General features: G+C 46.3%; 1 protein-coding gene across 1 annotated transcript; it reads left to right on the top strand.

Annotated features, from left to right (window-relative positions):
• The first annotated feature begins 7,097 nt into the window (after positions 1–7,097).
• On the top strand, positions 7,098–7,808 carry LOC118891296 (60S ribosomal protein L21-like). The gene has a single exon (XM_036845093.1). It carries the CDS (start codon positions 7,132–7,134, stop codon positions 7,612–7,614), a length of 483 nt encoding a protein of 160 aa, XP_036700988.1. The 5' UTR covers positions 7,098–7,131; the 3' UTR covers positions 7,615–7,808.
• Positions 7,809–13,483: the final 5,675 nt, after the last annotated feature.

The following is a 13,483-nucleotide window of genomic DNA, read 5'->3' as shown; positions in this document are numbered from 1 at the left end:
GTAAATTTATTGTTATTTTTATTTATTTATTTTTGGCTGCATTGGGTCTTCGTTTCTGCGCATGGGCTTTCTCTAGTTGCAGCAAGCGGGGGCTACTCGTCGTTGTGGTGTGTGGGCTTCTCATTGCAGTGGCTTCTCCTGTTGCGGAGCATGGGCTCTAGATGCACGGACTTCAGTAGTTGTGGCACATGGACTCAGTAGTTGTGGCTCGCAGGCTCTAGAGCGCAGGCTCAGTAGTTGTGGTGCACGGGCTTAGTTGCTCAGCGGAATGTGGGATCTTCCCGGACCAGGGCTCGAACCCATGTCCCCTGCATTGGCAGGTGGATTCTAAACCACTGCGCCACCAGGGAAGTCCCTCATTGAGTATTTGTTGGTGGAAGGAAGGAGGGAAGAAGATGGGCAGGGTACTCAGTGCAGCATGCATTTCTGTCTTAAGTCAAGCACCTGAGAGATGGTGCAGGACTAGCACCCAGAGAAAGGGCGCAACTCATCCGGGTCAGTGTGGGCCGGGGTAGTGAGTAACCCAGGTTCCCTCCCAGCGCTTCCGCAGGAGCAGCTGATGGCCCCCCAACCATGGGGCCAGGAGCCAAACCCCGCTGCCCCAGAGGAGGGGGTGAGAAAACCCTCTGTGGTTCCACCAGAAGTCAGGGAAGGAATGACCCCGATTTGGTGAGTAACTGCAGGAACTACAAAAGTTATTACTGATCATGAAATGACCCAGCTGCTACATTTGGGCATAATAGGATTGCAGAGTTTGAGGGCTAATTAGAAATGTGTCAAATGCTTTTTCTTAACAGCAAGGAATTCCTACAGAGGAGAAATGCATAAATAAAGCCAGCTGGTCAGCAGAATTGGTCCCGGAGGCAGAGCCATTTGCAAAGGCCTACCTGACCTCCCTATCTCACTGCCTGTCTCCTTCGCCCCTTCCCCTCCTCCACAGCCTCTGTGGAGCTGAGTGGCAAAGATCCTCAGAGCAGACCAGCTGGCCAAAAATGTCAGGCCACTGCCTGTTACATGCCTGTCTCTCGCCCTCGAATGGCAGTTCCTCTGGGCCTGGCAGCCTTCTTTTGTGTACCACCAGGTTCTAGCACAGCGTGGGGCGTCACGGCAACTCTCACTAAGTGTCTGTGCGATGAGTAAATGAATGAGTAAGTATCTAGGGCAGCAGGTACTCCCCATTCTGTCCCACTAAAATGCCCGCTCAGATGGTAAGCCAATGCCTGTTTGCCCATTAGGGTGGCATTTCCAGTCCCTTTCTTCCCTTTCCTTCTCGAATGCCTACCATGCCAGGCACTTCTAGGTTCCAGGAATACAAAAACGAACAAAACCTGATTCCACCGCCTGAGGAGCCCAGTAACCGATAATGGGGAAATAGGCACAAATGGTCACAAAAAGGTATAACAGAGCTCTATTCAAACACAAAGGGGACTTCATCACAAGGAAGAGCTGAGTATTAAGGATAAGCAGGTGGAGTATTAAGGATAAGCAGGTGGACAAGATGTGGAAGGGCATTCTGCACAGAGGAAGAGCAAACCAAGGAACTAACGTGTGGAAGTGTATGGGAGGGAGCACAGGAAATGGGCAGCGGTTTGGTGTGTACTGGGTAGGGAGTGGTGATGGTAACGAGATTAGAGAGGTAAATGGGCCAGTTAACCCATTGTATGCTTTTGTAAGAAGTTTGTATGCTTTTGTAAGAAGTTTGGACTTATTCTGGTAAGCCATGGAGAGCCACCCAAGATTTTGTAACACGGAATGACATGATCTCAGTTATAAATTTTAGTGAAGAGGCTGGAGACTAGTGGTGGGGGATTACAATGACTTTGCAATAGTCCCAGCAAGCAATGCTGTGGGCCTGGGTTAGGGCAGAAACACTGGAGCAGAAGAGAAAGAGGGTAGACTCAAAGGATTTGGGGATCAGTTGGAGGCGGAGGTGAGAGAAAGGATTTGAGAATAACATGTACATTTCTTGCATAGGAGACAAGTGCTTTGGTGTAAGGTAACCACTAACTGAAATGGGGAACACAGGAGGAGGAGCAGATTTGGGAGACTTGTTCAGTTGAACTTGAGTTCTCTGTGGTCTGCCAAGGAAGGGAGCTGTAAATCCAGGTCTGGTCCTCTGGTGAAAAGCAGAAGAGGCCAGTCAGGTCGAGAAGAGAAAACCAGAACACAGCTGAGGCAAAGACGTAGCTGGGAGGCTGCCCGTGTACCCGGCACCTAAGCATGGGGGAGAGGCCATGTGCACCAGAGGTCAGGACTTTTGGATCCCTCGTGTGAAGATGAAGAGACAGAATTGGCTTTTTTTCCCCCCTGCCTGTCAGATGCCCTGATTCAAGCCCTGGACCCAGGCTGTTAGACATACTCGTCTTTTTATCAAGGAACTCATCATCTCGTACATGTTAGGATGGACCTCTACACCTAGGGCCGGAACAAAATTTGGCTCAAAAATAGGTCAGGTGATAAGACCAGAGAGCATTTGAATTGAAAAGAGACCCGTGGTCCTGGCCCTGCATTTCCTTCCATCTAATGGTGCCTATAATCGAAACCTCCATTTTCCTTGAGAAACTGGGAAGTGGAAACTAAGGGAATGTTCCCAGGATTGGTATATAATTTGAAGCTCTCAGCAAGGCTGAAAATACCCATCGATATATTTTGAAGTGTAATTTCCACTCCCTTACCAGCCAAAATAATTGAAGAGGAAGAAAAAGCTGTTAATGCAGGAGGCGTGTGACATCAGATCCACTTTGCCTGGAAATTTACCATTTCAAAGCAATTGAGGGTTTCTACAGCCAATGTTTATAGTCATACATGTCCTCTCTCACTGGAGCCACCCTCTGAAGCGATCAAAAGGGCCATCAGTCTGGCTTGGACACTGAAATTGTACACAGTGTCTGGAGCTGATGTGAAAGCAGAGAGAATTTTAAAAATTATGCTGCCCTTTTGTCAGCACATAAATCTTGGGGTGTTTCATCCTGGTAGGTGGTAGAAACAGTTGGGGCTGCCCGTACTCATGGGGCCAGTAGTGGCAGGGCTCCGTGGCGGCCTGGCCAGGCACAGCTTCTGCTCTCCCTTGGCATCCCTGTCCCCGTGTCCCTGCACAGACTGTCCTCTTCCTCTAGTCTAGGTTGGCATTTCTTCCTCTTGCCCAACCAAAGATGCCTGCCTCTGCCTGCATCCCAGTGACAGTGGGTCCGAGGGCCGCAGGTTCTTCAGCAGAGCGGGGGGTCGTGCCACCTCTCACAGCCTCTGCTGGGCTCAGCAGGAGAGACAGACAATAGACTTTACGGACGTCCGTCTTCTGTCTTCTGGCAGTGCCAGTGTGCGTGTGCGTGTGCGTGTGTGTGTGTGCGCGCACACATTTTTCAGTTGGAATTGGACTTCAGGTTTTTCCTGGAATTACTGATTTCTTTCCCTATATTTGTGTCCAGTGGAGGAGATTTCTAAATCCGTGTCCAAGCATTTGTCTTTCCTTCCATTTCTGAATCACATACCTTTACAAAGGCCACTACCTAAAGACAGAGCATTTAGTATGTTCTTGGGCAACTGGGATGACTAGGAGGTAGGGAACCTGGGTTTTAGTCCTAGGTGTGCCATAGGCTAGCTTGGTGACCCTGGAAAAGTCACTTATCTGGACCCCTTACTTATGTTTCAAGTGAGATCTTTGGTACAAAAGAATTTGGAAGGTCCTTTCTAGTGCTGGTATTTTAGGATTCTGTTTACTTATTTTAATTTTTTAAACCATTCCCTGCCCCAGCAAGAATTATTGGCAATAAACCGAGATACAATTTTCTTTATTATCATTGGGTCCCCCGGCCCATATTACATACATACATATACACCCAGACAATTTAAAATGTTCCACTGCATGAAGAATCTGAAAATTTCCAGAATACAGCAAACTCAAGAGGAGAAATTGGAAGAATGTTCAAGAAACTGTTACATCCAGGGACACCTCTGAGGAGGGGAGCCCGAGGTGAACGGGAGTGGGAGATTTCACTGCATATTTTTTTTGTACCTTTTGAATTTTTTGCCACATGCATTTATTACCTCTTCAATTAAAAACTTTTTTAAGGGCTTCCCTGGTGGCGCAGTGGTTGAGAATCTGCCTGCCAATGCAGGGGACACGGGTTCGAGCCCTGGTCTGGGAAGATCCCACATGCCGCGGAGCAACTGGGCCCGTGAGCCACAACTACTGAGCCTGAGCGTCTGGAGCCTCTGCTCCGCAACAAGAGAGGCCGCGATAGTGAGAGGCCCGCGCACCGCGATGAAGAGTGGCCCCCACTCGCCGCAACTGGAGAAAGCCCTCACACAGAAACGAAGACCCAACACAGCCAAAAATAAACATAATAAATAAATAATAAATAAAAATTAAAACAAACAAACAAACAAACAAAAAAACTTTTTTAAGCAAGAGTTTTCCTTTCTCTTTCTTCGACCACAGGCCCCTCTGCAGCTTAGTTCCTAGCTGGGGAGGAGCCCATGATGGGGCTGGCATCATTCTCTGGAAGCCACCCCTCAGCCCAAGCCCTCTGGCTGGGTTAGCCAACATCCCTGCTCCCCTGGCTGCCCTGTGTGCCTGGAGGGGGTCTGTGGATGCACACTACTGCTGGCTGCCCTTGCTGGGGAGTGCCACCACTCCTACTGTTGGTGGCACTCCAGCTGGACTGTCAAGCTGGTACAGGGCCTCTATTCAAGGTGCTCCATTAAGGGGCTGGCCTTCATGGCCCCAGCAGCCAGACAGGCAAAGGGCCTAAGAGTTCAGCATAGGCGGAAGTGCATCCAGCCTTAAATCCTCCAGATCTCGCCATTCCCTTTCAAAGACAGACTGCCTTTTTTTTTTTTCCTTTTTAATATTTCTTTATTTATTTAGTTGCAATGGGTCTTAGTTGCAGCAGGCAGGCTCCTTAGTTGCAGCTTGTGGGCTACTTAGTTGAGGCTTGCCAGCTCCTTAGTCGGGGCATGCGAATTCTTAGTTGCAGCATGCATGTGGGATCTAGTTCCCTGGCCAGGGATCGAACTCAGGCCCCCTGCATTGGAAGCGCAGAGTCTTATCCACTGCGCCACCAGGGAAGTCCCCAGACTGCCTTTTGTTTTGTGTTGTTTTCTGCTGCTAATATAACATGAAGACAGAAACATGAAAGAGAAAAACAAAAGGGCCAGAGAAGAGTGGGGAGAAAGGGTCTCTAAGATGCTCTCTTCTCCTGGCCCCAAGCCCACTTTGCCTGCCTCTGCTCAGCAGAGCTGGGCTGCAGCATCTCTGGCAGGGTCCCACGTCCCTGGTTTTCTCCCCCGGTGCCAGCTCCTCCTCAGCTTTCCCTCACGACATCCAGCTTCCACCTGGCCTTCCTCTTCCACCTCCTTTTCTGATTGTCACTGGCGATGGGTGCTGGGTCACTCCACCCCTCCTGTCATCTCTGATTCCTCCTCCTTTGGCTTGCCTACTGCACTGCCACCCTGCCCAGAAACAGCTGCCATCTTTAAGGTCCACTTCCCAGACTGGAGCCGCTACCTGTCCTACAACTGGGATTGCTCAAGGTGGATTCCTCCGCCCTCCATTCTTTCTTTCCAGGGTCAATAAAGCCCAGGTTGGGGCAAGAGGACAATTGAGAAGCCATGACAGAGTCAGACAAGGAGCAGCAGATGGAGATGTGCTCTTGAGAGAGTAGACGGAAACAAGACTCCAAGAGATGAAAAGATACAGCGCGTGAGGAAAAGCAGCTTCAGGGAAAGAAAAAGCAGAGAGCGAAGACCAATAAATGTGTAATAAATACTAAAACCAGAAAGGCCTGAACAGAAACCATCCAGAGAGCAAGGGAGTTAGGTCAGAGGGGAGGAGCAGGAGGGGAGGGGGTGGTCGGCACTTGCGGGGCTGGAGGCCGGAGAAATGGTGCAACAGAAATCTCTCAGGAAGGGTCACTCACCTCCCAAGCTGTTGGGCTTATTGGCTGCAGCAAGCAGAATCTATTTAAAACACACCAGGCATTTTGCCTCGTTCTGTTTCCCTGCCCAGAAAAAGCTGGAGCCAAAGGCTTAGGGAACCATTCCAGCGTTAGGACCCTGCATGGACCACAGGGCTGAGACCATGAAGATACATTGCCCCATCTAGGAATCACCCACCTCTCCCTGCACACACGAGCTGCCAGGCCACTCAACTCACAGCATCCTATCGCAGTCCCAATGGTTACTTGTGTCATGCACTTCCACCGGGAAAGACTCAGTGACTTCCTTCATTCTGTCTTCAAGCTTGTCAGAAAACAGATGCTGCTCAAATGTGACAGCTGCTCTAAAGGGATGCTCAAAGGGAGCTCCCTGACCAGTGGGCATATACTTAATGATAACTGGAGAGGCCTTGGGTGATTAGATTACAGCAAGACAAAGTAGAGAGCATGAAAGGACATCAAGGATAAAATGGCCCTAGGGAAACCATATGGGATTTGAATTGGAAAACCTTTCCCCGGGCTGCGTATCTTTTGGGAATCTCTGATCTGGAGAAGACCTGACCCCTCATCCACCTGTCACAGAGGAGTACAAAAGAAGGTGGCCGCTAGGAGATGCGGCCAAACCGTGCAAGCTATGTTTTCTCCCCAACTGAGAGGGTGGGTCTGAGAGGTTCTTCCTTCCCTGGCTCTTCAGCCCATATATTGTATAAAATACTTTTCAAGGCTGAATATAAGTCCTCTGCTTTGCATGAGATTTACATTCTTGAGAAACTTAGTGTACAGATCAAATGAAATTTTGCCTGCCAGAGAAGTTGGCTTTTCAAAATAAATTTGAGGTCAACCTTATGTTTAAAAAGAAGGATGGCTTTTGAAGGTGAATAATCATCCTGGTTCATGTTTGTAACTTTGGAATTTTGAATGACTGATTTGGATGGATGTAGGGGGTGGAGGATGGGACTATCTAGAGATCAATCTATGGTTTGCTTTTAGGTTGCAATTTAAACCTTACTTTAAAACAAATGCAAAACTTAAACAGATAGGTGTGTTGCAGGAGCTACTGCTAAAGAAATAATTAAAAAAAAAATTTTATTACAGAAAATTTCAAATATATATTAAAAGAAGTAGAAAGCCTAATGTAAAAAACCCAGCCTACTTCTTTTCGGCCGGAACGGCCATCTTCCAGTAATTCGCCAAAATGATCAACACAAAGGGAAAGAGGAGGGGCACCCGCTACATGTTCTCTAGGCCTTTTAGAAAACATGAAGTTGCTCCTTTGGCCACATGCATGCGAATCCATAAGAAAGGTGATATTGTAGATATCAAGGGAATGGGCACTGTTCAAAAAGGAATGCCCCACAAACGTTACCATGGCAAAACTGGGAGAGTCTACAATGTTACCCAGCATGCTGTTGGCATCATTGTAAACAAACAAGTTAAGGGCAAGATTCTTGCCAAGAGAATTAATGTGCATATTGAGCATATTAAGCACTCTAAGAGGCGAGATAGCTTCCTGAAATGGGTGAAGGAAAATGATCAGAAAAAGAAGGAAGCCAAAGAGAAAGGTACTTGGGTTCAACTGGAGCACCAGCCTGCGCCACCCAGAGAAGCACACTTCGTGAGAACTGATGGAAAGGAGCCTGAACTGTTGGAGCCCATTCCCTATGAATTCATGGCATGATGGGTGTAAAGAAAATAAAAGACCTGGACTGTGAAAAAAAAACAAAAAACCCAGCCTAGAAAATTATCAACTCATGGCTAATCCTGTGAGAACCATGGACTTTAGAGCCAGATGACAGATCCAGAGTATGAACTTTACAGTACAAGACAAATAGGATTAATCCTACTGAGGCTGCAGGATCCAAGTTTCTGCACAAATGCCCTAGACTAGAGCCTAGAGTATGGGGAGAAGGGCAAAGAAATTCTTGTTTAGTAATCAAAGAAGAAACCTGAGACTTAAAGAAACCCCCCAAAACCCCACACACATTCACATTCTGTCTCTGTCTCTCTCTGAAGGATGCACAAGTAACAGTAACAGTGCTTATTGTCAGGGAGGGAAAGGACTGGGGAGGAGATTCCTTTTTCATTATATATTTAAAAAGAAATTTTGTACTATGTGCACATATTACCTATTCTTAAAAGTAACTTGTTAAAAACAAACATCACGAAGCTTTGCAGCACCCAAGTCCCCTAGGTGTGACAAAAGGGCAAACTGCCTGGACTCAGACCACCAAATGTTATCACATTTTGACCTGGATTTGCTGTGTTACAGTAATCTGCTCAGTTAGATGAATGGACAACCTCCCAACCCCAAGCTGTACAACATCAGGATGTATGTTTCATGTAATATAAAAAACTCCAGCCCTTAATAATTACACGGGTGTATACATTTGTAAAAATTCACTGAGCTGTACTTTTAAAATTTGTACACTTTATTGTATGTTCATTATATTGTACTCCAATAAAGTATTATTAACAGCAACAAAAATCCCAGCCTTTGTGTACAAATAAAATGAAGAATCACCATTTGGGGGTTTATTGGGTTGGCGGTTCGGAGAAAACTGTTGTTTTGAGAAAACAGCACGCTGCGGACTTTCTGCAAAACCTTGCTCTTTGGAAACTACCACTACAGCATGTGCTTTTGGTTAAGCATTCCATGGCTGAAACGCAACTCGATGCTAAAATGCCGAGAGAATGAGGCAAAATCTTGGCCAAGGTCAAGCTCTGCTGATGGTTTGAGAGGGGGATGGCAGCCAACTCTCTGCACTTGTATAACATTTAAAAAAGGAAAAACTAACCCCAAGTCATCTTCTGTCCCTTTTCTGAGCCAACTTTAGTCTTGCTCATTGTATCCGAGAACTCAGAGGGAGCCGTGTGTGCTACGGCTCAGGCTGACCAAACCTCCAGGGCCAAACATACAGATCTTGATTAGAAAGGAACCAAGCCAGCTGACTGGGGCTCCAGTTGGCTCTATGAGATTTAACAAAAGATGTCAACATTTTAGATAAAGTTAGGGTCCATCTAGGAGAGGGCAGAGAAATATTACTTTAGCCTCTCTTTTGGCTATCTGGTCATTTTTTCTGGAACATCAACAAAATGACCCCAATTTGGTAGAAAATGGGGGCTCATGTCTACATCGAAGTGATTATTGTGAAAAAAGCCTCAAGTTTAGCATACTTGGTACAAATAAATCTGTGCTACACAAAGAAAAGCCAATACACTATACCTCTTTGGGACTGAAACTAAGCACAAGGATGGAATGGAAAATGTATTTCCTGCCAGGTCACAGGGAATGGATATATAGGAAATGGGAAAAATGTCTCTCAGCAGCTTATAAAATACAAACTTTACATTTTGCACATGTCCCGTCTCACTGGTGGTGAGGCAAAGGTAAGCAGGACAAAGTCCCAGGCAGGTCAGGGTTATACAGAGGCAGGCCCCAGAGACTTCTCAAGTCTCCCTGGGAGTTAATCTTGTCTCAGGACTCACGGATGGAGAACAATGTGTTAACACAGTGGACCCCTCAAATTTTCTTAGGCAGTCCTGACAACATAAAAAAAGGGAATATTTTTAACTTACTGGTTTAATGTTTTCCTTTTCAAGTATCCAATTCTATTCAATTCTCTCTCTATGGCACAGCCTTAATTTCTCCTATCTTTAAACTGAGAAACATTCTTCCCCTCCTCACCCCCCGCCAACATCCTCCCATTTACAACACTTGGCAAAAGTTGCCTCATTTCTACTCTGTGCTTTTCCCTTATTAAGCCTTACAGCACTGGCGATGTGGGTGAAGATAAAGATTTCTCTTCTTTCTTTACTGTTAAATAGTGAACTGAATAGAAATGTGAGTTCCCTAAGGCCACACACAGTACAACTCTGGTGAGAAGAGTATTTTGACCTCCAGTGGAGCTCCAGATGGAGGGAGCAGGCTTCTCCCTAGTCAACGAGGCCAGGAGGCCAGGAGGACACCGTGTGTCATCCTGCTTCCCTCGCCCCCTTCCTTTCACGCACAGCCTCCATTCCCAGGGCTGGGGGTGGGATGAGAGTGTGCGATGAAGCAGAAGGTACGCAGCACCCCAGGGAAAGGGCCACATAAAGAAAAGGTGGGGGGCTTCCCTGGTGGCGCAGTGGTTAAGAATCTGCCTGCCAATGCAGGGGACACAGGTTCGATCCCTGGTCCGGGAAGATCCCACATGCGGCGGAGCAACTAAGCCCGTGGGCCACAACTACTAGAGCCCACGCAACTAGAGCCCGTGCTCCACAACAAGAGAAGCCACCTCAATGAGAAGCCTGTGTACCACAACGAAGAGTAGCCCCCGCTCTCTGCAACTAGAGAAAGACCGCAAGCAGCAACGAAGACCCAATGCAGCCAAAAATCAATAAATAATTAAAAAAAAAAAAAAAAAGAAACGGTGGGATGTATTAAAGAATGCTACACTAGTAGGGCCCCTACAGCACATCTAATTCAAACTCCTAATTTTACAGGTACAGAAAGGAGTCCAGAAAAGTTAAGTGATTGGTCCAAAGACACACAGCTGATGACCACAACCAGAACCCCGGTCACCAACCCACTCCTCTGATCCTCCAACACACTATACAACTGAGTTTAGGAAAAAGCAAAATACGAAGTCCATAGGTGATACTCCCATCACCCCCACCAACCAAATATATGTACCTTCTTTAAAACTACCTGTGTCGGGGACTTCCCTGGTGGCACAGTGGTTAAGAATCCACCTGCCAATGCAGGGGACACGGGTTCAAGCCCTGGTCTGGGAAGACCCCACATGCCGCGGAGCAACTAAGCCTGTGCGCCACAACTACTGAAGCCTGTGCTCTAGAGCCCACGTGCCACAACTATTGAGCCCACGTGCTGCAACTACTGAAGCCCGTGCGCCTAGAGCCAGTGCTCCACAAGAGAAGCCACTGCACTGAGAAGCCCGCTCACCGCAACGAAGAGTAGCCCCCGCTTGCTGCAACTAGAGAAAGCCTGCGCGCAGCAACGAAGACCCAATGCAACTAAAAATAAATAAATAAAAATTAAATTAAATTAAAAAAAAAAAAAAACTACCTGTGTCTCAATCTCCTATTTCTTTTCAGCCCTGTTAGCTTACTAAGCTCAAATTTTGGATTCTTATCCAGGACTTAATAGATACCCTGGTGGTCTGAGTAGTCAGAATCCCAACTCTGCCCCAGCATGTTGCAGCCTGAGAAGGGAGATCTCTGGGAAACAGGAGTAGAATACAAGTAGCCTCTCCAACTCAGGAATATCTGAACCACACATCACGCTTATAATAATGCTGACTGTAATCTCAGCAGCTCTTGAAGCTTATGCTGGCAGAAAGGCAACAGGCTACCCATCGAGCAAGAGAGAAAAATTCAAGAATTAAAAACAAGGAAGTTGCAAGGAGGGAAAATGCTTTGAGTTCAATCTGGAGGGTATGAGATTAACTATCTCCATTCAGTCAGAGCACAGAATGACCTTTTAAGGCAGCAAGTACCACTGCCGTGGAGGAGGGAACAGCCCAGGATGTGTGAACTAGGTCCTTCGACATTCCCTATTCCTATGCACAGCAAGTCAGCTCTTGGTTATCTCCCACGTGATTGCCCATTTGGTCCAGTACCCACAGCGTCTAGGGACTGCCAATAACCAGAGTTGGCCACAGACAAAGCTGGTTAGAAGGAAACAATGGTCTAATGTACTTCCCACCTTCCCAAACAACATGTTGCCAGTTAAGTAAGGACCTTGGTGCCACAGGCAAAGACATCTCCCTGGTAGGGTAGGTGGAACAGGTACTTTTGAACAAGTGGAACGAACATTTGGCTGCATGTCAGCCCTGCTCCATCACCTGATGCAAAACTGTCCCAGGACTGGGGAAAGACAGAAGGTATTTGGCTCCAGCATGAGGGGGCAACTTGGTGAATACCTAAAAAGCATAACTGAATTCCAAAATAAGAGTATTCTGAGGATTATGTATTATTTTTATATTACTCAGATCAAGAGTTAACTATACGAGAATCATTCTTATACCCTCTTACAGCTTATTTCATCCAAGAAAAACTGATTCTCACTGTATTCCTGAGGGATGAAGTACTCTAAAAAAATGACCAGGTAAACCACAGAAAAGACAAGAGACCAGAAAGGAGGATCCTTTTAAAATATGTAACAATTAGCAAACTAGTAAACTGAGAAACTCTGATACCTCTCAGAGGATGAGACACAATGAAGAAAAAAAAAACAAAAAAAGGAAGAAAAGGTAAATGAATGAATGAAAAACTCAAGAGAGGCAAGGTAACAAAGAATTTAAATTATCGTCAAATGTTAGGGCCCCAAAACATTAGAATACAAAGCTGAGCAAAAGCTCTTTCTGCTTGCTGGGTCCCTAAGAGTCTAAAATGAGGGATTAAAATGGCTTTATTTCAACAGGACACATTTTGTCATCTGATCTCTGTCTGTGACATGGATAAGAATAAGGAACTTATGGCTGCACTCTTTTTTTTTTTTTTAAATTATTAGCACCTTTAATTATTATTTATTTATTTATTTATTTTGGCTGTGTTGGGTCTTTGCCTCTGTGCGAGGGCTTCCTCCAGTTGCGGCAAGCGGGGGCCACTCTTCATCGCGGCGCGCAGGCCTCTCACTATCACGGCCTCTCTTGTTGCGGAGCACAGGCTCCAGACGCGCAGGCTCAGCAGTTGTGGCCCACGGGCCCAGCTGCTCCGCGGCATGTGGGATCCTCCCAGACCAGGGCTCGAACCCGCGTCCCCTGCACTGGCAGGCAGACTCCCAACCACTGCACCACCAGGGAAGCCCCTGGCTGCACTCTTAAGAGGCAACAAATCCCTGAATATTGTGCCTTCTTCACTTAAGGATGGCAAATCACTAATTGCTTGTCAATCAGGAAAAAAAAAAAGTCTATAGCTTTTATTTTAAAATAAATTTTTTTATTTTTAATTAAATTTTTTTACATTTTTATTTTAAAACAAACAGTATTTCCAAAAAACACTGCTGCAAGGGGGAATGAGGCAATAAAGGATGGGAGACAGACAGAAGGGAAGCAGAGAAAAGACACTGAGCCTGCAATCATAACGGTCAGGCACATTCAGAGAGGCCTTTGCTGTGACACTGTCCACTCACCTCTACTCACAGGGGACGAAGCTCAGCAAATGCACTGGGGCGTGAGTTAAAGGGTCAAAGGGAAGCATTCCCGTCACAGAAATTCCTAAAAGGTGATATCAATTTGTACTCACTCCAGCAATGTGAGTCCCCCTCCTCGCAACCCAATTTCTAGGGTTCTAACCTAAAGAAGTTAGCAAAGATACAGTCAAAGATTTATACACAAAAAAGTTCATCACAACATCATTGATATTAACAAAGGATCTGAAACAACCAAAATTTAACAGTGTGGGAATGGATAATAAGGTAAGGTAGAGTTACTGCAAATCTACTTTCCAAGATTTAAAGACACGAGAAATTACTTGTGATACCATGTTAAATGAGGGAAGAAAATTGTATACCAAGCTGTATATATGACTCTCAAGTCTGTTTAAAC

The sequence above is a fragment of the Balaenoptera musculus genome, chromosome 2 (genome assembly GCF_009873245.2).
Source record: "Balaenoptera musculus isolate JJ_BM4_2016_0621 chromosome 2, mBalMus1.pri.v3, whole genome shotgun sequence".
In the NCBI taxonomy this organism is placed as follows: Eukaryota; Metazoa; Chordata; class Mammalia; order Artiodactyla; family Balaenopteridae; genus Balaenoptera; species Balaenoptera musculus.
The sequence above is the reverse complement of the archived record's forward strand: the minus strand, read 5'-3'. Positions and strand labels throughout refer to the sequence as shown.

Coding starts and splice junctions, on each gene's coding strand:
- LOC118891296 (XM_036845093.1), top strand. CDS start 7,132: ATGATCAACACAAAGGGAAAGAGGAGGGGCACCCGCTACATGTTCTCT.